This window comes from Lagenorhynchus albirostris, chromosome 10 (assembly GCF_949774975.1).
Source record: "Lagenorhynchus albirostris chromosome 10, mLagAlb1.1, whole genome shotgun sequence".
In the NCBI taxonomy this organism is placed as follows: Eukaryota; Metazoa; Chordata; class Mammalia; order Artiodactyla; family Delphinidae; genus Lagenorhynchus; species Lagenorhynchus albirostris.
Genome location: NC_083104.1, coordinates 62,552,491 through 62,579,899, shown reverse-complemented (window position 1 = coordinate 62,579,899; position 27,409 = coordinate 62,552,491). Strand labels below are relative to the sequence as shown.

The window sequence follows — 27,409 nt, the reverse complement described above, 5'->3', positions numbered from 1 at the left end:
AGGTGATATACCTGGGACTTCCAAGAGAATCACTGAATGATGATTATCATCAGTGAGATAACTCAGTAATGTGTGTTATAGGGAATCCATAGCTTTCATGTACTGATATAGAAATGTTCCAAAACTGTAATCAAATGGAAAAAAAAAAACCTCAAATAAGATGCAGAACACTGTGTATAGGATGCTATCTTTTTAATAAGTGTATGTTTGTAGTCTGTGTGTGTGAAATGAGAATGTATATTTGTGATTGCTTGATATATAAAATAAACACTTGAAGCACAAACAAGAAACTAATAAAATAAAACACTTTTAGTCATATTTTCAAGGTACATAAGGTTAAAACCCCTCATTTTTACAAACTTAAAAACCCTAGAATTTAATTTTCTAACCTGCTTAAAATTTTCCAAGAGTTTTTTAAAGTATGTTTTGGAGTAAGTTTTTAAAGTAAGTTTGAACCCATTGTGGGGGCATCTACTGACACAGCAAACACATTCAGCATAAATTTTAGAAAACCAATCAGTGGCTTAAAAATGCATGGCTTTGGCAAAATCAATTCAGCTTACATGAAAAGAAATATTAATTGTATAGTCTTAAAAGTTGAATTTACCTGTTTAGCTGAATGTCATTTTGAGCAATGTGCATTATTTTGTACTGAATTTCCATTTCACACAAAGCCAAACACATTCATTCATTACTAATGGCATTCTTGACCTCATTGAAAATATTATATTCTTTTGAAAACTCAATTGTTACTGCATTAAACATCTGCTCTATTAGGCATTATGCTTGATGCTGAGGTCTCAAAGGTGAATAAAACAGGTTTTATTTTAGAAGTTTTATCCCCTAAGAGATTTTACTGTAGGATAATCACTGTCAATTTATTACCTTACATTAAAAATTTCAGGAATATAAGAGGTGCTTTAAAAAGATCTGCAAAATAGTAGCCCTTTTCTTTTATGATGGGTATATATATATATATATATATATATATATATATGTCTTATATATATATGTCATATATATATATATGTCTTTCTTGTGAGTTTTCTTTGTAGATTCAGGACTTCCCTCTTGTGGTTTCCTTGTTCTGTTCACATAATTCAAGGCCTCATCTAGCAGCTCTTACTTTCTCAAAGACTTCCTCAGGCAGGCATCCCTTTCCAGGGGATGGAAAGACCCTCTCTAGTTAAGACCTCATTACCTTTCCCCTCTACATTTGAGCACGTCTGTTTGTTCTCCAGTTTCTTTCCAAAGTAACACCTTGCCTGGAATGGACATCTTCGTTCATTCTTTCTAGACTCACCTCTTCCTGAGCCCTTCCCCATACTCAGCTCAACCGGAAACTCATGGCACCATGAATTATACAATGATTTGATACCCTCTATGATGCCCTCCCCCTTTCTGCCCCCAGTTTCTTCCAGACCAAATCACAAGCACCTTTAAATTAATTTCCACTGTTACTACCTCTTCAATGAAAATTCTTCTAGTCCCATCCTCCCCACTTTGGGATGAGCTCTCTCCTTCCTTAAACAAACATGGCCCTGTTGGGAGACTCTGTGGGCACTTGATCAGTTCTGCAAGAGAGGCTGGAGATGGGCGACCAACGGGAATTACTGGAAGAGACAGACAATGCACTATAAAAGCAGGAGTCTTGTGAGGATCCAGAATATGATGGGAGGTTTTCTTCCAACTAGTAAAAGATTCTGATGCAAAGTCTATAATATTTAGACTTAATTCCAAGTGAGCTTGACCTTTGCCCACTAACATCCTCTTTATGCCTTTCTTCTTCCCAGGATGTGCCTGTCCCTCCCAAGCCTTTTTCTCTCCATCCTTTATATCAAACTAAACTCCATCCTCCTGCTAAGTCTCTGATGCATCCACAGACCCTCCCACATGCTGACTGTCTTACCCCAGGACCCTTCAGTCACTTGTCCTCCTTCTCCCTGAGTGATGAACAGGAGAATTCTCACACCCTGTCTAGTCACAACGCATATAATAAGGTGAGAATGCCCTGTGCTGTGAACCTTCTTCATGCTTAACTTTCGAAACTTATATGTGGATGAAACATATATTAAGAATATTTAAATATATTAAGAATGTTAAATATTTGTGTGAAGACACATGTCCTTAAAAAAAGATAATAATTAACCTTGGGGAATTATGAAATATTTATGTTTCCTTTAAAAGTCATTTCCTAATTTGCATTGCTCATTGTTTCATGTTCTAATCCCAAGGTGGAAATCCCAAGACATGTTTCAAAACCTTAAAATATGCCATTATTAATGTATCTTCTAGTCTTAGTTTAACATTCTTAAAAAGCTTCTTAAAATGACAATACCTTGATGAGGAAGCATTTATAATTGCAGTCAGTGGGCAAATAAATAATTAGAATTTCTGCAGATATCTGCAATAAATATTAATATTTTATTTAAAAATGTATCTATCTGCCTCATAATGTATAGTGATGGGATATGTAACAAGTAATGAGGTGTTCAGTACCTAAAAAATATGTATATATATTTTTAAAAAAGCAAAAATACTTATAGTTGGCTTTGGAATGTAATCATAAATATTCTATTAGAAGCAAGCAGTCAATAGCACATAAGGCTTATGTATAAGCATCCTTTGCTCTTCTGAGCATCACCATAAAGACATTCTGGCTTAACACAGACTCTCAGACCTTGAAACTTTTCTAAAAGAATTGACTAGTCAAAATCAACCTGCAATTAAATCTTTTTTTAAAATGTAAAATCTTGTTTTAAAACATTTGTTTTGCAAATTCTCTATATTTAATGAAATACACCTCTATATTTGGAAATCAATCAAGGGCATATGTAGTTGAACAATATTCCTTGGGCCTTAAAGCATTCACAAAAATGTTCATAAACCCAGTCTAAACACAAAGAATTATCTAAAAAGTGAATATAATTATATGAGGAAAAATTATCTTTTTATATTTAATAACATTTATCATGACTGAGTTGTCAACCCTGAATTAAATTTTTAAAACATCCGTTTTCTGCAAAACAAATGCTTTTAGGCAAAGTTCAGGATGACATTTGTATGGCCTTTGGTTGCTTCTCATTCTAGGTCTAGAAAAAGAAGTATTTCAGGGAGAGTATGATATTTTAAAATGATTTTATATTATCTGTAATTCTCCCTCTTTTAGTACTAGCCAACGTCTATGACATCCATTTAGCTATTAAATAGAGTTAAAAATTCTGATACTAACAACCATTTTCTTATATAAATTATCATCTACGATAGGATTATAATTGTATTTTATAGATATCAATTGCTTCAAATAGCTCTTCTTTTGACATTTTTGGTGGTGGTTTCTGGAGACATTTAGCAAAGGTAGAGTCAGTATTTCATACATAATTTAGCCTTTGCTTGGTCAGGCTGTGAAAAACAATATATGAAAGCCATTTGAGGCTAGACAACTATTTTCAGTCTACACAAGCTTCACAATAGATTTCATCTCTCAGTGTCTGAGATTTATTGATATTTTCACACCTGAAATAATAATAATGATGATGATGATGATGTTGTAGTTAGACAACATTTCTTGATGGAAGATTCAGTTGCTTAGTTTTGTATTTTAATTGCTCCTATTAAAATGTATGAATTTTACTCAATTAGATATCAATGTTTACAAACACTGTGTTGTAAATATTCAGCCAATAGCATACCAAGTTATCAAGACTTGTGTTTCTTTTTTACTGAAAATAGCTTCTTGTCTGAAATTGTAAAACATAACTGTCATTTAAATTAACTTCTCTCCAATATCCTAACATCCTTCCCAGATCTCACTTTGCAGCTTTATCTGCTGGGCTCATCTCCAAACTCAAACCTTCCCTTCCCTCCCCTCCCCCAGAGGTCCACATTGAACTTGACCTTACATAACTGCCTCTGGGGCTCCCTTATCAACTGGGGCTACAGAAGATGTTTGACAAGTTTTGTTCTTCTGTTTCATCTGTAGTGTGTGCTTCTCTCTTGTCCTAAATACTTACACTAATCCCTGTTCTATTCTCTTCCTGTCATTAGTTCATATGATGAACTTCATATGATGTCCTATCATATATGAAGATGCTCAGGTGTTTCCCTGTTATTGTGCTTAAACCAGTATTTCCTCTCTTTTCCCCGTCTCATGAAGGGAGTCATTACTCTTATTTCCTTCTTTAACCCTTATAACTAGCATAGCCCAATGGATAGAGCATGGTGTCTTTAGTCAGTCCATCTGAGTTCATTTCTTGAACCCACTCCTTCCAGATGGTGATAGTGGGCAAGTGAGGATGATAATAGTACTGTCTTAATAGAATATTATGAGATTAAGATGGACTAATATGTATAAAGCACTTAGAATAGTGCCTGGGACATAACAAGAACCATACAAGAGTTAGGTCTTTGTATTAATAAGCCTTCCTGAATTGTCATTGCCATCACTCTCTTACATCTTATTTGTTCTTTTTCCATTGAACCCATCCTTTTAGTATGCATGTCATCACTCTCTTACATCTTCATTTGTTCTTTTTCCATTGAACCCATCTTCTTTGTATGCAGAAACTTCAAAACACAAAATAAAATGAATACTTCCCCTTCCTTTTCCTTGCTGATGCTACAAACCTAGAAATTTCAAGACTTTCTCTCAAAGTGATCAGTAGCCATCCCTCTTCTGTAAATTACTCTTTAATTCATTCTTGAAGGCATTTTGTCTTTCACCTCAACCACTCTACTGAAATTTCTCTCTCAAGGGTAAACTTCTTGTCAGCAAACTCAGCTGAATTTTCTGAGTCTTCTATCTCTTTTATGCCTTTTAGCAGTTGACACCGTTGATCATTCACTCTTGAATCTCTGTCATCATTCTGCTCTTGGGATAATATGTACATTTCAACTCCCTGACTGTTCCTTCTTTGTTTTCTTGGTGGACATGTCCTCCTCTACCTCTTCTCTCTAACTGCCTCACTTCAGATATTCACCTACTCACAGGCTTCTGGGGTGATCTTACTTGTACTGATAATCCTCAAATCCACATGTCCAATTCTGCTTCTCCTCTGAGATCCAGTTTTATACCTTCAGATGCTTGCTTGTCAGTTCCCCCAGGGTGCCATGTTGTCACCTCAGACTTATCATGCATGTCGTCTCAAACCAATTCTGTTCTGGCAGCACCCCAAATACCCTGTATCGTAAACAACCCAACCCATTAAACTCAAACACAATCTCCACCTTCTCACTCTCTAAAACGTATAACACTACTAAAAACTCTACCACTAATCCTAAAAGAAATGCTCCTAACACAACCTTATTAGAAACCCAAACCTCAGGGTACTGCTCAGTAGCCATAGCTGTTGTGTAACCAAACACAACCAACATTCCCCCAGATAAATCAAAAATACTATTAAACCTAAAAATGAACCACCGAAGTTTAAAACAATCCCACACCCAACACCACCACCCACAATCAATCCTAAACCCCTATAAATAGGTGAAGGCTTTGAAGAACCCCCACAAAACTAATTACAAAAGTAATGCTTATAATACAAACAATGTATGTCATCATTATTCTCACATGGACTTCAACCATGACCAATGACATGAAAAATCATCATTGTCATTCAACTACAAGAACACCAATGACCAACATTCGAAAAACACACCCACTAATAAAAATCCTCAATTACACATTTATCGACCTTCCCACCCCATCAAACATCTCTTCATGATGGAACTTTGGCTCCCTACTTGGTCTCTGCCTAATTGTACAAATCCTAACAGGCCTATTCCTAGCAATACACTACACACCAGACACGACAACTGCCTTCTCATCTGTCACACATATTTGCCAAGACGTTAATTACGGCTGAATTATTCGATATCTACATGCAAACAGAGCTTCCATATTCTTCATTTACCTTTACACACACGTAGGACATGGCCTATACTATGGCTCCCACGCCTTCCAAGAAACATGAAACATTAGGATAATACTACTATTCACAGTTATAGCTACTGCATTCATAGGCTATATCCTACCCTGAGGAAAAATATCATTTTGAGGCACAACCATCATTACCAACCTCCTATCAGCAATCCCCTACATCGGTACCACTCTAGTCAAATGAATTTGAGGTGGCTTTTCCGTTGACAAAGCAACACTAACACGCTTCTTTGCCTTCCACTTCATTCTCCCCTTTATCATCCTAGCACTAGCAACCGTCCACCTACTATTCCTCCATGAAACAGGATCTAACAATCCCACAGGAATTCCATCCAACACAGACAAAATCCCATTTCACCCCTACTACACAATCAAAGACATCCTAGGTGCCTTACTACTAATCTGAATCCTACTTACACTAACCTTATTCACACCTGACCTGCTAGGAGACCCCAACAACTACACCCCAGCAAACCCACTCAGCACCCCAGCACACATTAAACCAGAATGGTACTTCCTATTTGCATACACAATCTTACGATCAATTCCCAACAAACTAGGAGGAGTTTTAGCCCTACTACTCTCAATCCTTGTCCTAATGTTCATCTCAGTACTCCACACATCTAAACAACGAAGCGTAATATTCCGACCCTTCAGCCAACTTTTATTCTGAATACTAGTCGCAGACCTCCTAAGCCTAACGTGAATTGGAGGTCAACCCGTAGAACACCCATACATAATTGTAGGCCAATTAGCATCCATCTTATATTTTCTCCTAATCCTAGTGTTAATACCAGTAACTAGTCTTATCGAGAATAAACTCCTAAAGTGAAGAGTCTTTGTAGTATAACAAAATACCCCAGCTTTGTAAACTGGAAAAGGAGAAAACCACACCTCCCTAAGACTCAAGGAAGAAGCATTGCACCTCACTGCCAGCACCCAAAGCTGAAATTCTACATAAACTATTCCCTGAAAAAGGTTTATTGTAGAATAACCACAAGGCTACAGTGCTATGTCAGTAATGAAAATAATTTATTTTATAATACTTTTGTTATATAAATCATACACACATGTACCTCCACGTGTCAATAATAGCATCTTCCTGTAAATGTAAATGTACATGCTATGTATAACTGTGCATTCAATTATTTTCCCCACGAGCAGTTAAATCTCATATTAAATTTTATTAATTTTACATATTACATAAAATTATTGATCGTACATAGGACATGTCCTGAAACAAATTCAAGTCAGCTAACACTATGGCCGCTCCATTAGATCACGAGCTTAATCAGCATGCCACGTGAAACCAGCAACCCGCTCAGCAGGGATCCCTCTTCTTGCACCAGGCCCATAAATCGTGGGGGTAGCTAACAGTGATCTTTATAAGACATCTGGTTCTTACTTCAGGACAATTTTAACTTAAAATCGCCCACTCGTTCCCCTTAAATAAGACATCTCGTTGGGTTAGTGACTAATCAGCCCATGCTCACACATAACTGAGATTTCATACATTTGGTATTTTTTATTTTTGGGGGGTGATTTGCACAGACTCAGCTATGACCTTAAAAGGTCTCGTCACAGTCAAGCAAATTGTAGCTGGACTTGTATGTATTTGTTATTTGACTAGCACAACCAACATGTGCAATTAAATTAATGGTTACAGGTCATAGTACTCCACTATTCCCCCCGGGCTCAAAAAACTGTATCTCGTAGTGGATCAAACCCCCCTTATCCCCTACAAAACTAATCATCTGCTTAGATATTCACCACCCCCCTATACAGGTTCCTCCCTAGATCTATGAACCATTTTATTAATAAATCAATACTAAATCTGACACAAGCCCCATAATGAAATTATACGAACATTTTTACACCCCATAGGTTAATGTAGCTTAAATTTTTCATAAAGCAAGACACTGAAAATGTCTAGATGGGCTCGCCAGCCCCATCAACATAAAGGTTTGGTCCCAGCCTTTCTATTAATTCTTAACAGACTTACACATACAAGCATCCACATCCCGGTGAGAATGCCCTCCAAATCACAAGGATCAAAAGGAGCGGGTATCAAGCACGCTACACTAGCAGCTCACAACACCTTGCTTAGCCACACCCCCACGGGACACAGCAGTGATAAAAATTAAGCCATGAACGAAAGTTTGACTAAGTCATGTTAACTAGGGTTGGTAAACTTCGAGCCAGCCACCGCGGTCATACGATTGACCCAAATTAATAGAGACACGGCGTAAAGAGTGTTAAGGAATCACACAGAATAAAGTCAAATCTTAATTAAGCTGTAAAAAGCCATAATTAAAACTAAGCTAAACCACGAAAGTGACTTTAGTACAATCTGAGTACACGACAACTAAGACCCAAACTGGGATTAGATACCCCACTATGCTTAGTCGTAAACCTAAATAGTCACAAAACAAGACTATTCGCCAGAGTACTACTGGCAACAGCCTAAAACTCAAAGGACTTGGCGGTGCTTCATATCCCTCTAGAGGAGCCTGTTCTGTAACCGATAAACCCCGATTAACCTCACCAACCCTTGCTACTTCAGTCTATATACCGCCATCTTCAGCAAACCCTAAAAGGGAGCGAAAGTAAGCATAACTACCATACATAAAAATGTTAGGTCAAGGTGTAACCTATGGGATGGGAAGAAATGGGCTACATTTTCTATACTAAGAACACCCCTCATACCCACACGAAAGTTTTTATGAAATCTAAAAACCAAAGGAGGATTTAGTAGTAATTTAAGAGCAGAGTGCTTAATTGAATAAGGCCATGAAGCACGCACACACCGCCCGTCACCCTCCTCAAGTACCACAGCAAAGCCCCAGCTCACTAACCCATGCTAAGCTATGAGAGGAGACAAGTCATAACAAGGTAAGCATACTGGAAAGTGTGCTTGGATAAAACAAGATGTAGCTTAAACAAAGCAACTAGTTTACACCTAGAAGATTCCACAACCCGTGTATATCTTGAACTAAACCTAGCCCACACCCCCTCCCACAGCTACTACTATAAACTAATCAAATAAAACATTCATCATACATCTAAAGTATAGGAGATAGAAATTTAATCACCAATGGCACTATAGAGAAAGTACCGTAAGGGAAAGATGAAAGAAACACTAAAAGTAAAAAAAAGCAAAGCTTACCCCTTGTACTTTTTGCATAATGACTTAACTAGTAACAACTTAGCAAAGAGACCTTAAGCTAAATTACCCGAAACCAGACGAGCTACTTACAAGCAGTAACCAGAACAAACTCATCTATGTGGCAAAATAGTGAGAAGACTTATAATAGAGGTGAAAAGCCTAACGAGCCTGGTGATAGCTGGTTGTCCAAGAAAGGAATTTCAGTTCAACGTTAAATAATACTAAAAACCACATCAAGTCTTAACGTATATTTAATCGTTAGTCTAAAAAGGTACAGCTTTTTAGAAATGGATACAACCTTAACTAGAGAGTAATATAAACATAAACCATAGTTGGCCTAAAAGCAGCCACCAATTGAGAAAGTGTTCAAGCTCGACAATAAAACAATGTTTTAATTCCAACAATAAGTAAACCCACTCCTATAGAGTAGTAAACTACTCTATACAACTATAGAAGCAATACTGTTAACATGAGTAACAAGAAATTTTTCTCCTCTCACAAGCTTACATCAGTAACTGATAATATACTGATAATTGATAACTGATAATATACAGCTAGTAAATATAACCCAACACTAAATTATTTATTAAAAACACTGTTAACCCAACACAGGCGTGCATTAAGGAAAGATTTAAAAAAGTAAAAGGAACTCAGCAAACACAAACTCCGCCTGTTTACCAAAAACATCACCTCTAGCATAACCAGTATTAGAGGCACTGCCTGCCCAGTGACAATCATTAAACGGCAACGGTATCCTGACCATGCAATGGTAGCATAATCCCTTGTTCTCTAAATAAGGACTTGAATGAATGGCCACACGAGGGTTTTACCGTCTCTTACTTTTAATCAGTGACATTGACCTCCCAGTGAAGAGGCGGGGATAACAAAATAAGACGAGAAGATCCTATGGAGCTTCAATTAATCAACCCCAAAATCACAAACCCAAACCACCAAGGGCTAACAAAGCTTTATATGGGTTGACAATTTCGGTTGGGGTGACCTCGGAGTACAAAAAACCCTCCGAGTGATTAAAGCCTAGGCCTACTAGCCAAAGCATAATATCACTTATTGATCCAAAGTTTTGATCAATGGAACAAGTTACGCTAGGGATAACAGCGCAATCCTATTCTAGAGTCCATATCGATAATAGCGTTTACGACCTCGATGTTGGATCAGGACATCCTAATGGTGTAGCCGCTATTAAGGGTTCATTTGTTCAACGATTAAAGTCCTACGTGATCTGAGTTCAGACCAGAGTAATCCAGGTTGGTTTCTATCTATTTTGCATTTCTCCCAGTACGAAAGGACAAGAGAAATAAGACCAACTTCAAATAAGCGCCTTCAAACAATTAATGATCTAATCTCAGCTTAATAAATAAGCGCAAATCATACCTGCCCAAGACCAGGGCTTTGTTGAGGTGGCAGAGTCTGGCAATTGCATAAAACTTAAACTTTTACACCCAGAGGTTCAAATCCTCTCCCCAACAAAATGTTTATAATTAACATCCTAACACTCGTCCTCCCTATCCTCTTAGCTGTAGCGTTCCTAACACTAGTAGAGCGCAAAATCCTAGGTTATATACAACTCCGAAAAGGACCAAACATCATGGGCCCACATGGCCTGCTCCAACCCTTTGCTGATGCAATCAAGCTATTCACTAAAGAACCCCTATGACCAGCTACATCCTCCACCACTATATTTATCATCTCACCCATACTTACCCTAACCCTAGGCCTCACAATATGAAGCCCCCTACCCATACCATATCCTCTCATCAACATAAACCTAGGAATATTATTCATGCTAGCAATATCCAGCCTAGCCGTCTACTCTATCCTGTGATCCGGCTGAGCTTCCAACTCAAAATATGCACTAATTGGAGCTCTCCAAGCAGTAGCACAGTCTCATATGAAGTAACACTAGCCATTATCCTCCTATCAGTACTCCTAATAAATGGCTCCTTTACCTTATCCACACTAACCACAACGCAAGAACAACTATGACTGTTTTTTCCTTCATGACCATTAGCCATAATATGATTCATTTCCACCCTGGCAGAAACTAACCAAGCCCCCTTTGATTTAACAGAAGGAGAATCAGAACTTGTATCAGGCTTCAATGTAGAATATGCAGCAGGCCCTTTCGTCCTATTCTTCCTAGCAGAATATGCCAACATCATTATAATAAATATATTCACAACTATCTTATTTCTAGGAGCATTCCACAACCCCTACACACCAGAACTATACATAAAAATCCTCATTGTCAAAACACAAAACACTACTGCTCACAATATCCTTCCTATGAATTCGAGCATCTTACCCCCGATTCCGATATGATCAATTAATACACCTACTCTGAAAGAATTTCCTTCCCCTAACACTAGTCCTCTGTATATGACACATCTCACTGCCCATTATAATAACAGGCATTCCCCCTCAAACATAAAAGACAAGAAATATGTCTGACAAAAGAGTTACTTTGATAGAGTAAATAATAGAGGTTTAAACCCTCTTATTTCTAGAATAATAGGAATCGAACCTACCCCTAAGAATTCAAAGTTCTCTGTGCTACCATGTTACACTATAATCTACAGTAAGGTCAGCTAAACAAGCAATCGGGCCCATACCCTGAAAATGTTGGTTTATACCCTTCCCATACTAATAAATCCATCCATCCTTATCATTATCCTAATAGCCCTCATCCTAGGAACAGTAATCATAACCACCAGCTCTCATTGACTATTTGCCTGAATTGGATTTGAAATAAATACAATAGCCCTTATCCCCATCATAATAAAAAATTCTAATCCCCGAGCCACAGAAGCCTCCACTAAATATTTCCTAACACAAACTACCGCATCCACGCTGCTCATAACAGCAGTCATTATTAACCTACTACACTCTGGCCAATGGACCATCACAAAACTATTCAACCCAACAGCATCTATACTAATAACAATGGCCCTAGCTATCAAACTAGGACTATCCCCCTTCCACTTCTGATTACCCGAAGTAACACAAGGCATTCCCCTAACTACAGGCCTAATCCTACTCACATGACAAAAACTTGCACCCCTATCAATCCTCTATAAAATCTCATCATCAATCAACCTACATCTAATACTAATTATATCTTTACTTTCTATCCTAGTTGGAGGCTGAGGTGGACTAAACCAAACACAACTCCGAAAGATTATGGCCTACTCATCAATCACCCACATAGGATGAATAACAACTATCCTACTATATAACCAAACCCTAACTTTACTAAACTTACTAATCTATATCACAATAACTTTCACCATGTTCATGTTATTCATCAAAAACTCAACCACCACTACATTATCACTACCCCAAACATGAAACATAATACCCAACACCACAACCCTCACCATGCTCACCCTACTCTCCATAGGAGGACTCCCTCCACTTTCAAGTTTCATACTCAAATGAATGCTTATTCAAGAATTAACAAAAAACGATATTCTTATTATACCAACATTCATAGCCATTACAGCACTAATCAACTTATATTTCTACATACGCCTCGCCTACTCCACAGCATTAACCCTATTCCCCTCTACAAACAACATAAAAATAAAACGACAATTTCACTCCACAAAACAAATAACCCTTCTACCAACAGCAATCATAATATCCACAATACTCCTACCTCTCACACCAATACTCTCCATCTTCCTGTAGGAGTTTAGGTTAAATCAGACCAAGAGCCTTTAAAGGCCTAAGCAAGTATAATTTACTTAACCCCTGCCTAATAAAGATTGCAAGACTATACCTTACATCAATTGAATGCAAATCAAACACTTTAATTAAGCTAAATCCTCACTAGATTGGAGGGATACATCTCCCACAAACTTTTAGTTAACAGCTAAATACCCTAATCAATTGGCTTCAATCTACTTCTCCTGCCCCGAGAAAAGAAAAGCGGGAGAAGTCCCAGCAGGATTGAAGCTGCTTCCTTGAATTTGCAATTCAAGATGAACATTCACCACAGGACTTGGCAAAAAGAGGACTCTACCTCTGCCTTTAGATTTACAGTCTAATACCTACTCGGCCATTTTACCTAGGTTCATAAATCGCTGACTATTCTCAACTAACCACAAAGACATTGGCACCTTATACCTGTTATTTGGCGCCTGAGCAGGAATAGTAGGCATGGGCCTAAGCTTATTAATTCGCGCTGAACTAGGTCAACCTTGCACACTAATCGGAGACGACCAAGTTTATAATGTACTAGTAACAGCCCATGCCTTCGTGATAATTTTTTTCATAGTCATACTTATCATAACCGCTGGGTTTGGAAACTGACTAGTTCCCTTAATAATTGGAGCACCTGACATAGCTTTTCCCCATATAAACAACATAAGCTTCTGACTACTTCCTCCTTCCTTCCTATTACTAAAAGCATCCTCAATGGTTGAAGCTGGTGTGGGCACAGGCTGAACTGTATATCCCCCTTTAGCCGGAAACCTAGCACATGCAGGAGCCTCAGTAGACCTTACCATTTTCACTCTACACCTAGCCATTGTATCCTCAATCTTCGGAGCTATCAATTTCATTACAACTATCATTAACATAAAACCACCCGCTATAACCCAATACCAAACACCCCTCTTCGTATGATCAGTCCTAGTCACAGCAGTATTACTCCTATTACTACCCGTCTTAGCAGACGGAATTACCATACTATTAACTGGCCGGAACCTAAACACAACCTTCTTTGACCCTGCAGGAGGAGGAGACCCAATCCTGTATCAGCATCTATTTTGATTCTTTGGCCACCCCGAAGTATATAGTCTAATCTTACCTGGCTTCGGAATAATTTCACACACTGTAACTTACTACTCAGGAAAAAAAGAACTTTTCGGGTATATGGGAATAGTCTGAGCCATAGTTTCTATCAGGTTCTTAGGCTTTATTGTATGGGCTCATCATATATTCACGGTTGGTATAGACGTCGACACGCGAGCATATTTTACATCAGCCACTATAATCATTGCTATCCCCACAGGAGTAAAAGTCTTTAGTTGATTAGCATCACTTCACGGAGGGAATATTAAATGATCCCCTGATCTAATATGACCCCTAGGCTTTATTTTCCTCTTCACAGTAGGTGGCCTAACTGGCATCGTTCTAGCTAATTCATCACTATATATTGTTCTCCATGATACCTACTACGTAGTCGCCCAATTTCACTATGTACTTTCAATTGGAGCTGTCTTCGCCATCATAGGAGGGTTTGTCCACTGATTCCCACTATTCTCAGGATACACACTTAACTCAACATGAGCAAAAATCCACTTTATAATTATATTCGTAGGTGTAAACCTAACATTCTTCCCACAACATTTCTTAGGCTTATCCAGCATACCTCGATGATATTCCAACTACCCAGATGCCTACACAACATGAAACACTATTTCATCAATAGGCTCTTTCATCTCACTAACAGCAGTTATACTAATAATTTTCATTATCTGAGAAGCATTTACATCCAAACGAGAAGTATTAACAGTAGACCTCACCTCCACAAACCTTGAATGACTAAATGGATGTCCTCCACCATATCACACATTTGAAGAACCAGCATATGTCAACCCAAAATGATCAAGAAAGGAAGGAATTGAACCCTCTCTAATCAGTTTCAAGCCAACACCATAACAACTATGTCTTTCTTTATAAATGAGATATTAGTAAAGCCTTACATAACTTTGTCAAAGTTAAGTCACAAGTGAAAATTCTGTATATCTCCATGGCATATCCCTTTCATCTAGGCTTCCAAGATGCAACATCATCCATTATAGAAGAACTCCTACACTTCCATGATCATACATTAATAATTATTTTCCTAATTAGCTCCCTAGTCCTCTATATCATCACCATAATACTTACAACCAAACTAACACATACCAGCACAATAGACGCCCAAGAAGTAGAGACTGTTTGAACTATCCTCCCAGCCACCATTTTAATTCTAATTGCCTTACCCTCCCTATGAATCCTCTACATAATAGACAAAATTAATAACCCTTCTCTGACTGTAAAAACAATAGGCCACCAATGATACGGAAGCTACGAATACACCGACTATGAAGACCTAAACTTCGACTCTTACATAATCCCAACATCAGACCTAAAACCAGGAGAACTACGACTACTAGAAGTGGACAATCGAATAGTCTTACCTATACAAATAACAATCCGAATACTAGTCTCCTCCAAAGACGTGCTACACTCATGAGCTGTTCCCTCCCTAGGCCTAAAAACAGATGCAATCCCTGGACGCCTAAACCAAACAACCTTAATATCAACACGACCAGGCTTATTCTATGGGCAATGTTCAGAAATCTGTGGCTCAAATCATAGTTTTATACCAATTGTTCTCGAACTAGTACCCTTAGAGAACTTTGAAAAATGATCTGCATCCATACTATAATCTCATTAAGAAGCTAAACTAGCGTTAACCTTTTAAGTTAAAGATTGAGAGCCAAAGCTCCCCTTAATGATATGCCACAGCAAGATACATCAACATGACTCCTTACTATCCTATCTATATTCCTAACCCTCTTCACACTATTCCAACTAAAAATCTCAAAACATTTCTACTCCCCCAACCCCAAATTAATATTCACCAAAACACAAAAACAACAAACCCCTTGAAACATTATATGAACGAAAATCTATTTACCCCTTTCATGGTCCCAGTAATACTAGGCATCCTTATCACCACTCTAATTATTATATTCCCCACTATGTTATTCCCAACACCAAATCAACTAATTAACAATCTCACAATTTCCATTCGACAATGACTAACCAAACTTACATCAAAACAGTTAATAAATACACATAACATTAAAGGACAAACCTGATCTCTAATACTTATCTCACTTCTATTTATTGCCTCCACAAATCTTCTTGGAATATTACCCCACTCATTTACACCTACCACACAACTCTCAATAAACATAGGAATGGCTATTTCTCTATGAGCTGGCACCATTATTACAGGTTTCCGCAACAAAGCAAAAACATCCTTAGCCCACCTTCTACCACAAGGCACACCCACTTTCCTCATTCCCATATTAGTAATTATCAAAACTATTAACCTACTTATTCAACCAGTAGCACTAGCCGTATGACTAATCACCAACATTACAGCAGGCCACTTATTATTACATCTAATTGGAAAAACAACTCTTGCACTAATAAGCACCAGCCTATTCACAGCTCTCATCACATTCTCCATTCTTACTCTGTTAACCATCCTGGGATTCGCTGTCGCCTTAATTCAAGCCTACGTATTCACTGTCCCAGTAAGCTTATACCTGCATGACAATACATAATGACCCACTAAACCCACTCATACCACATAGTAAACCCCAGTCCTTGGCCCCTCACAGGAGCTCTCTCAGCACTTCTTATAACATCAGGCCTAATCATATGATTCCACTTCAACTCAATAATTCTACTAATCTTGGGCTTACTCACAAACATCCTAACAATGTGTCAATGATGGCAAGACATCATCCGAGAAAACACTTTCCAGGACCACCACACACCAACCGTCCAAAAAGGACTTCGATACCGAATAATCTTATTCATCTTATCAGAAGTCCTATTTTTCACAGGCTTTTTTTAAGCCTTTTACCACTCAAGCCTTGCCCCCACTCCCGAACTAGGTGGATGCTGGCCACCAATAGGCATCCACCCCTTAAACCCTTTAGACGTCCCACTCCTTAACACCTCTGTATTACTAGCCTCTGGTGTATCTATCACCTGAGCCCATCACAGTCTCAGAGAAGGAAGCCGCAAACATATACTTCAAGCCCTTTTCATCACAATCATACTCGGCCTTTATTTTACCCTACTCCAAACATCAGAATACTACGAAGCCCCATTCATAATCTCAGATGGAATCTACGGGTCCACTTTCTTTGTGGCCACAGTCTTCCACAGACTACACGTCATCATCAGATCCACTTTTCTCATCATTTGTTTCATACGCCAAATATAATTCCACTTCACATCAAATCACCACTTCGGTTTCGAAGCCGCTGCTTGATACTGACATTTCGTAGATGTCGTATGACTATTTCTCTACGTATCTATCTATTGATGAGTTTCATAGTCCTTTTAGTATTAATAAGTACAACTGACTTCCAATTAGTTAGTTTTGGTACACTCCGAAAAAGAACAATAAATCTTCTATTAAGACTACTAACAAATACAACACTAGCCTTACTATTCGTATTTATCGCTTTTTGACTCCCTCAACTAAACATGTATGCAGAAAAAACAAGCCCCTATGAATGCGGATTTGACCCTCTAGGATCTGCCCGCCTACCTTCCTCCATAAAATTCTTTCTGGTAGCAATTATCTTTCTTCTCTTTGACTTGGAAATCGCCCTCCTACTTCCCCTCCCCTGAGCAACCCAAACAAACAACCTAAGCACAATACTTACTATAATGTTATTCTTAATCTCCCTACTAGCAGCCAGCTTAGCCTACGAATGAACCCAAAAGGGCTTAGAATGAGACAAATATGGTACTTAGTTTAAAACAAAACAAGTGATTCGACCCATTAGACTGTGATTCAAACTCACAATTACCAAATGTCTCTAATCCATATAAATATCCTAATAGCCTTCACCATATCTCTTGTAGGCCTATTACTATACCGATCCCACCTAATACCTGCACTACTCGGCCTAGAGGGTATAATGGTATCACTCTTCATCCTAGCAGCCCTCACAATCCTAAATTCACACTTCACCTTGGCCAGCATGATACCAATTATTCTCCTAGTATTCACAGCCTGTGAAGCAGCCATTGGACTAGCCCTACTAGTCATAATCTCCGACACATACGGCACTGACTACATACAAAGCCTCAATCTCCTCCAATGCTAAAATTCATCATTCCCACTATCATACTAATACCCCTAACCTGACTATCAAAAAGCAACTTTATCTGAATTAGTTCCACAACTCATAGCCTACTAATCAGCTTTACAAGCCTACTCCTCCTGAATCAACTCAAGGACAACAGCCTTAATTACTCCCTAACATTCTTCTCCGACCCCCTCTCCACACCACTCCTAATCCTAACAATATGACTTCTTCCCTTGATACTAATAGCAAGCCAATCCCACCTTCTCAAAGAACCACTCATCTGAAAAAAGCTTTATATACAATACTAATTATATTACAAACACTCCTAATTATAACATTCACCGCCACAGAACTAATCCTATTCTACATCATATTTGAAGCCACACTAATCCCCACTCTCATTATTATTACTCGCTGAGGTAACCAAACAGAACGACTCAATGCAGGACTCTACTTCCTATTCTACACACTAATCGGGTGCCTCCCTTTATTAGTAGTATTAACATATCTGCAAAATACAACAGGATCTCTAAATTTCCTATTATTACAACACTGAGCCCAGCCACTATCCACTTCCTGATCCAATGCTCTCATATGACTAGCCTGTATAATAGCTTTCCTAGTAAAAATACCTCTGTACAGACTACACCTTTGACTACCCAAAGCACATGTAGGAGCCCCTAACGCAGGTTCAATAGTCCTTGCAGCTGTACTACTAAAACTTGGAGGTTACGGCATACTACGAATTACATCAATGCTTAACCCTTTGAGAGAACGTGTAGCCTACCCTTCCCTCATGCTCTCCTTGTGAGGAATAATCATAACCAGCTCTATCTGCTTATGTCAAACAGATCTAAAATCACTCATCGCATACTCCTCAGTTAGCCACATAGCACTCGTTATCGCAGCTATCCTTATCCAAACCCCCTGAAGTTACATAGGAGCTACCGCTCTAACAATCGCCATGGCCTCACATCCTCTATACTATTCTGCCTGGCAGACTCAAACTATGGACGAATCCACTGCCGAACCATAATCCTAGCACGAGGCCCACAAATCTTTCTCCCACTAATAGCCACCTGATGACTACTAGCAAGCCTCACAAACCTCGCTCTACCCCCCACCATCCACCTGATCGGAGACCTACTCGTGGTTGTATCAGCCTTCTCATGATCAAACCTCACTATTATCCTAATAGGAACAAATATTGTAATCACCACCCTCTACTCCCTGTATATGCTAATCACAACAGAACGCGGCAAACATACTCACCATATCAACAACCTCACCCCCTCCTTCATGCGAGAGCGCGCTTTAGTAGCCCTACACGTCATTCTCCTACTACTTCTATCGCTAAACCCCAAAATTGTCCTAGGTCCCCTTTATTGTAAATATAGTTTAAGAAAAACACTAGTTTGTGAAACTAGTGACAGAAGACCAAAACTTCTTATTTACCGAAAAAGTATTGCAAGAACTGCTAACTCATGCCTCCACACCTAACAATGTGGCTTTTTCAAACTTTTAAAGGATAACAGTTATCCATTGGTCTTAGGAACCAAAAAATCGGTGCAACTCCAAATAAAAGTAATAAACCTATTCACTTCCTCTGCTTTACTCACATTACTAATCTTAACTGCCCCAATCATAATATCCAACACAAACCTCTACAAAAGCAACAAGTACCAACACTATGTAAAAAATATTGTCCTTTCCACCTTCTTCACTAGCCTAATCCCAACAATAATATATCTTCACACAAACCGAGAAGCACTTATTTCAAATTGACACTGAATTACCATCCAAACCCTTAAATTAACACTTAGCTTCAAAATAGACTACTTTTCACTCATGTGCATGCCCTTGGCACTGTTCATCACATGATCTATCATAGAATTCTCAATATGATATATACACTCTGACCCCCACATCAACCAATTCTTCAAATACCTGTTCCTCTTCCTCATCACTATACTTATCCTCATCACAGCTAACAATCTCTTTCAACTCTTCATTGGATGAGAAGGAGTAGGCATTATATCCTTCTTACTCATCGGCTGATGATTCAGATGGACAGATGCAAACACAGCCGCCCTTCAAGCTTATATAATCGCATCAGAGATATCAGATTCCTTATGTCAATAGCATGATTTCTATCTAACATAAACACTTGAGATTTACAACACTCTTCATACTCAACCAAAACTCCTTAAACCTTCCTCTCATAGGACTCGTACTAGCCGCAGCTGGAAAATCAGCCCAATTCGGACTTCACCCCTGACTCCCTTCAGCAATAGAAGGTCCCACCCCAGTCTCAGCCCTACTCCACTCAAGCACAATAGTTGTAGCAGGAATTTTCCTACTTATCCGCTTCCACCCTCTAATAGAAAATAACAAACTCATTCAAATAATAACTCTTTCTCTGGGCGCCCTCACCACCTTATTCACAGCCATTTGCACCCTCACCAAAAACGATATCAAAAAAAATATTGCTTTTTCCACCTCCAGCCAACTAGGCTTAATAATAGTAACAATTGGTCTCAACCAGCCTTACCTAGCATTTCTACACATTTGCACACATGCCTTCTTCAAAGCTATATTATTCTTATGTTCCGGCTCTATCATCCATAACCTAAACAACGAACAAGACATTTGAAAAATGGACGGAATATACAAAGCCCTTCCCTTCACCACAACTGCCCTTATCATTGGCTGTCTGGCACTAACAGGAATACCATTCCTCACTGGAGTCTACTCTAAAGACCATCATTGAAGCCGCCACTTCGTCTTATACCAATGCCTGAGCCCTATTATTAACTCTAACCACTACCTCCCTCACAGCTATTTATAGCACGTGCATCATCTTCTTCACACTACTAGGACAACCTCGCTTCCCTCCCTTCATGAACATTAATGAAAATAATCCCCTATTAACTAACCCTATCAAACGCCTATTAATCAGAAGCATCTTCGCTGGATTCATTCTATCCAACAATATTCCTCCAATGACCATGCCCTTAATAACCATACCCTTACACCTAAAACTAACCGCTCTCATAATAACGACCTTAGGCTTTATTCTTGCATTCGAAATCAACCTCAAAACACAAAACTTAAAATATATACACCCCTCAAACTCCATTAAATTCTCCACTCTATTAGGATATTTCCCCACAATCATACATCGCCTACCCCCTCACCTAAACCTATCAATAAACCAAAAACTAGCAACCTCCCTACTAGACCTAGCTTGACTAGAAATCATCTTACCAAAAACTACAGACTTTATTCAACTAAAGGCTTCCATACTAACCTCAAACCAACAAGCCCTTATCAAACTCTACTTTTTGTCTTTCCTTATCACTATTACCCTTGGTATGCTCTTATTTAGTTACCCCAAGTAATCTCCATAATCACCACAACACCAATAAACAATGACCAACCTGTAACAATCACCAGTCAAGTACCATAACTGTATAAAGCAGCAATTCCCATAGCTTCTTCATTAAAAGACCCAAAATCCCCTATATTGTAAACAACCCAATCTCCCAACCCATTAAACTCAAACACAATCTCCACCTTCTCACTCTCTAAAATGTATAACACTACTAAAAACTCTACCACTAACCCTAAAACAAATGCTCCTAGCACAACCTTATTAGAAACCCAAACCTCAGGGTACCAGGAGGTCTCTGACCTTCCTCTGTTATATGAGGATGCTGATATCCTTTGGCGTGTCCTCAGTTCTGGCTGGTACATGACCATCAGTCCTATAATACATCACTGCATCCTTCTTTCTTCACCTGCACGACATGACTTCATTGGCTCTAGGTCAGCTAATCCTGAACATCTATAGCATGTATGGGAGCATCTATAGCATGTATTGCTATTGTTACCTACATTCTGGGAGCAGATAAATTCTGAGGCCATCTCAGAACCATCAGCTTAGAGAGTCTACATATTCTCTCCTCTTCTGTTCCTGCTCCCTTTGCCATAGGGAATTCCACAAGATTCCATATTTGGGAATTTGCCTACTCACTAAAAATTCAGTACTCACTGCACTTCTGTGGTCATGTGTTGACATATGGGAACAGTGGAAAACTTGATTGACCTGTGCACATGTTCCCAGCTGAGGTGAACAAGGTGATGTTTTGTTTTGTTTTTCTTACGTTATAAGTAATGGTTCTTTTCACGAACCATCTGGTCCCACGTGTTTGGAATTATTGTGCTTTTTTGTTGGTGATTTTGCTATTTTTAATGGCCCCTAAGCCTAATGCTGCAGTGCTGTCTAGTGTTTCAAGTGCAAGAATGTTGTGATGGATGTGCCTTACAGAGAAAATGTGCATGTCAGGTAAGCTTCCTTCAGGCATGAGTTATGGTGCTATTAGCTGTGAGTTCAGTGTTAATGAATCAATAATATATATTAAATCAGATGTCTTTAAACAGAAGACAAGGTAAACAAGGTGATGTCTGATTGGCTGATGAAAATGTAATTAGAAGCTCACAGGAACCCAATCCTGTATTTCTTCTCAGAGCTATGGTTCAGGATTTGTTAATTCCATGGTTGTAGTTACTTTATGGGACAGAACTACTGCAAGTAATGAGAATCAGTCATATCTTGGTTTGGATTTCCCTGAGAAAAGGATTCATATATTAGTAGTTAATTTGGGAGGTTCCAAGGAATAGCAATTAAGGTAGTGGAGACTGAGACAAGGGTAAAATAAAGGCTGTATCACCAAGCAAGGTGCCACTGTAGCTAACTGGAGCTTGAGTTTCCCAAGGGATTCTGGGAGCCAGTGGAGAGCAGACAACTCAGAGTTGGACAACCTGAGGTTGGGGAGGGGAGCATTCCTCCTCAGAAAGAGCCCTCAGGCCAAGAGAAGCAGGGACAGGCTTTTTAAAGTTGAGAGGCTGGTATTAAAATGTCAGGGTCTGAGATGACACATGTGGTTCCATGATTTATAAAATATATATCCACACATACCATGTTTCTGATCTAAATTTGAAGTCCGGGATCCTGAAAACCAAAACTTTGGCTATCAAAAATAGAGAGAATTTTCTTTATTTTTGATAATTATGATTTGCTACCTATAACTGCTGAAAAAATAAAGCTACCAAGGAATTTGTGTCTGGGTGTGTGAGGCTACTATCTTAAAATTGTCTCTCATCTAGAGTCATTTTGCCAATTTTTCCTCCATTTTGCAATGCATTTAAAAATGTTTATCTTCAAAGCTAATAAAGTACCACCCACAACACATCTTTTGTGTTTAGGTCTAGTGCCACCACTCTCTGTTTTTAAGAATTCAGTTCATTTAGAAAGACTCCTCTTCTCTGGCCCCATTAATACATCGCCGTGGGGTCTCAGCTACTTTCTTGACCCTCAGGTGAGAAAACCTACGTGCATATAACATGCATCTGTGGGAAGTTTATCGCTCTCCCAAATGTTTAACCTTTTCTCCAGCCTCTGCCTCATTTATTCTGTCTTCCACTCTCACAATCTCTGAGGTAGCCCTGTCTTTTTAGTCTAACCCAAATTCTAACTCTTCTGGCCCACTTTCACAGGGGGTACTCAGAAGTACTCAGCTTTGTGCACCTTTTCCTCTTTTCTTATCCCACCTACATTTTTGACCTTTTATTTAGCACAACCATAGGCTATGGAGACAGGATGTTATTTCTTATATTTCCAGCACTTTCAATTTGAATATTTCAGTGCTTGTCTCTGGAGTAGCCTCTGAAAATCTCTTCCACTCTAGCTTTCCCTTCAGAGCAGGAGAGAGGTAGTTATTCATCTGCCACCTCTATTCTTCCTGTCCAGAACATTTCTCAGCCCTGTCTGAGGTAGGAGGTAGATGGGCTCTGGGGATGAGCAGCTGGAATTTGTCAAGCTGAGTAAATTGGGGCTTGTCTCCAACTTCAAGGAAAAAGTTAATAGCAGGAGCTGAGCTCTGCTAGAGTAAAGGGATAAGATGACCACATCTATCATTCTTGGGGTCAAGGGGACCTCCCTGACTGCACATGTGCAGAAAGGCTCCTTGGGGGTCAAAAAAGCAGGGGATGCTATCCCTCTGGGTGCTGTCAATCTCCCAGAGGACTGCCCCCCAACACTGGCATCCATCTTGGTTAAAAGATGCATACATGTATCGGAGAGGGCCCTGGGCCAGGGCAGATGTGGGAAACTAAGTGAGATGATCGGACAGAGGTAAACAAAGACCCAGAAGAACTGCCCTATATAAGTGATTTAAATCACCTCCCTAGTGCACTCCTCATTCAGGAGGACACCTGCACTCTTCTCTGGATGTGTATTTCTGCCTTGCTTCTGTCTTAAATAAACTGCTTCTTTGTGTGCTCTCCCACATGTTGTGCTGTGCCTCTAATAATAAACTTTGTGCCTATTTTTACAGCTTCTGTCTCCTTGAAGAATTCTTGTTTTCAAGGGGGACAAGAGCCAGGGTGGCTCTAGTTCCAGCCACTATCCCCTGGTGGACTAGCAGTTAGGATTCCTGGTTTTTACCCAGGCTGCCCAGGTTCAATTCCTGGGCAGGGAACTAAGATCTCACTTCAAGCCACTGCTCACTGCTGTCTCCCCAAGGTCATGACCACTCCTAGTGCAGACGCCCAGGCTGCTGTCACCATTGCTAGATGTTAGGGCAAGACTTTAAGCTCTCCCACAGAGAGAGGAAAATGTATACTCCTACATAGGATAACCATTCATCTTGATCTTTCCCAGAAATTTTCTTTTTAAGTATACCAATGTCTTTTTCTATTTTTAAAAATAATTTTATTTAAAAAAAGCTTTTTTGTAAGTAAATATTTTATAGGTGTATTAATGTAACAAACCATTTTAATCAATCAATAAATATTTAAAAATGACATGGTTTCAGTTATTTTTACTGAGCCTTCTCATTAGCAGGTGTTTTGATTTGATCAGTGGGTATACCTATAGTGAAATACAGCTTAAAGTTTGTCTACAGACTTTATAATAAGATATCAGTTACTGACAATTTGGTTGAATAAATGAATTGTTTTATGTCTGTATTTGGAAAAGCAATTCAAACTCTTTCTTTAGTTTCCTTACCTATAAAATAGCAATAAAAATAGAATCTCTAGCATAGAATTGTTACCATGATCAACTGGTAAATGAAACTTTCACATTCCACCTTAAGTACCCAGTTTTATATATTTTTCAACATGCTGTCTATTATTTGTAGAATTTTGGTGCTGGAGTAAAGAAATAATCCATCAACATAGCTAGTAGGACAATACTCTCATCTAATATTGTCTTTTTTCTTTTATTAGAATCTATTCATTACTTTTAATCCCTCCAAATTTATTCACATATGTATTCTCTTTCATTCTGATTTTTCACTTTGCTTTCCTTCCTCCCCTAGGCAACTATACTGAAGTGATTTTTTGTTTCCGTTTTTTTTTTTTAGTATATTTTCTTTCAAAAGTTGCATTATTATTTTGTGTGTCTATAATTAAATTTACATAAATGCTATTGTGTCACATACTTCACTCTTTTTCTGTGGGTTTCTATTTTTTTTAGCTTTATTTATTTATTTATTTGGTTAGTTTCTGCTTTATAACAAAGTGAATCAGTTATACATACACATATATCCCCATATCTCTTCCCTCTTGCATCTCCCTCCCTCCCACCCTTCCTATCCCACCCTTCTAGCTAGTCACAAAGCACCAAGCTGATCTCCCTGTGCTATGCAACTGCTTCCCACTAGTTATCTATTTTACATTTGGCTCAGTAGTGTATATATGTCCATATATACACTACCACTCTCTCACTTTGTCCCAGCTTACCCTTCCCCCTCCCTGTATCTTCAACTCCATTTTCTAGTAGGTCTGCATCTTTATTCCCGTCTTGCCCCTAGGTTCTTCATGACTTTTTTTTTTTTTTGGATTCCATATATATGTGTTAGCATATGGTATTTGTTTTCCTCTTTCTAACTTACTTCACTCTGTATGACAGACTCTAGGTCCATCCACCTCACTACAAATAACTCAATTTTGTTTCTTTTTATGGCTGAGTAATATTCCATTGTATATATATGTGCCATATCTTCTTTATCCATTCATCTGTCAATGGACACTTAGGTTGCTTCCATGTCCTGGCTATTGTAAATAGAGCTGCAATGAACATTGTGGTACATGACTCTTTTTGAATTATGGCTTTCTCAGGGTATATGCTCAGTAGTGGGATTTCTGGGTTGTATGGTAGTTCTATTTTTAGTTTTTTAAAGAACCTCCATACTGTTTTCCATAGTGGCTGTATCAATTTACATTCCTACCAATGGATAGGTCATCCCAAATGAAAATAAATAGGGAAACACAAACTTTAAATGATACATTAAACAAGATGGACTTAATTGATACTTATAGGACATTCCATCCAAAAACAACAGAATACACATTATTCTCAAGTGCTCATGGAACATTCTCCAGGATAGATCATATCTTGGGTCACAAATCAAGCCTTGGTAAATTTAAGAAAATTGAAATCATATCAAGTATCTTTTCTGACCACAACGCTATGAGACTAGATATCAATTACAGGAAAAAAATCTGTAAAAAATACAAACACATGGAGGCTAAACAATGCACTACTACTTAATAACCAAGGAATCACTGAAGAAATCAAAGAGGAAATCAAAAAATACATAGAAACAAATGACAATGAAAACACGACAACCCAAAACCTATGGTATGCAGTAAAAGCAGTTCTAAGAGGGAAGTTTTTAGCAATACAATCCTACCTTAAGAAACAAGAAACACCTCAAATAAACAACCTAACCTTCTGTGGGTTTCTTTTTTCTCATCAGTAATAGTAGCGTATTGGGTTTGGTTCCAAAACTCTTACTCTTGGAGATAAACTGGGCTGACTGCATCAGAATTACCTGGAGATCTTAGACAAATGCAAATTAATGGGACTTAGTTGGAACTTCTAAACTCAGAACTTCCACTGGCCTGAGTGATCTTAAAGTATTTACTCCATTGAAAAGTCTATGCTTCCTCCATGATAGCAAAAGTTTCCTCTTTTGCTTTTTAAATTCTGTAATGATTCAGCAAGAAAATGAACTTCATTATGAAAAATAACTTTACAAAGAAAAACTGTTTATACTGACATGTTTATAAGTGTTTGATTATAATTGATTTTTTTCTCATAAAACCCCTAGTAAGTAAAAACAACTGTTAAATAGTATATATACATACTTAGGTCACAGGATTTTTTTTTTTTTAATTAGAGTAAGTTGTAAAATGTAAGGTTGAGTTCTTAGTCAAAATTGTACCTATGTGCTTGTAGCATTTACAATTGGGTTGAGTGTTTATACATCCAGTATTCTTGGACTTATTGAATCAGAGGTACATATCTTTTTTCCA

The 27,409-nt window shown here is 38.4% G+C and overlaps 1 protein-coding gene and 4 pseudogenes across 11 annotated transcripts in view; all 5 read left to right on the top strand.

Annotated features, from left to right (window-relative positions):
- The window catches only part of MLIP (muscular LMNA interacting protein), a 301,391-nt gene that overhangs the window by 238,151 nt on the left and 35,831 nt on the right, over positions 1 to 27,409 (top strand). For 5 of the 11 annotated variants that reach the window (XM_060162525.1, XM_060162536.1, XM_060162535.1 and 2 more), the window contains one exon: positions 1,794 to 2,000. The exons of the other annotated variants lie outside the window; for them this stretch is intronic. In XM_060162525.1, coding sequence (XP_060018508.1) covers positions 1,794 to 2,000 — 207 coding nt within the window. The remainder of the gene's footprint in view (positions 1 to 1,793; positions 2,001 to 27,409) is intronic. 11 annotated transcript variants of the gene reach the window in all.
- LOC132527209 (cytochrome b-like) lies at positions 5,634 to 6,770 on the top strand (annotated as a pseudogene).
- Positions 14,881 to 15,549, top strand: LOC132527208 (cytochrome c oxidase subunit 2-like; annotated as a pseudogene).
- Positions 15,773 to 16,909, top strand: LOC132528098 (ATP synthase subunit a-like; annotated as a pseudogene).
- Positions 17,412 to 21,577, top strand: LOC132527398 (NADH-ubiquinone oxidoreductase chain 5-like; annotated as a pseudogene).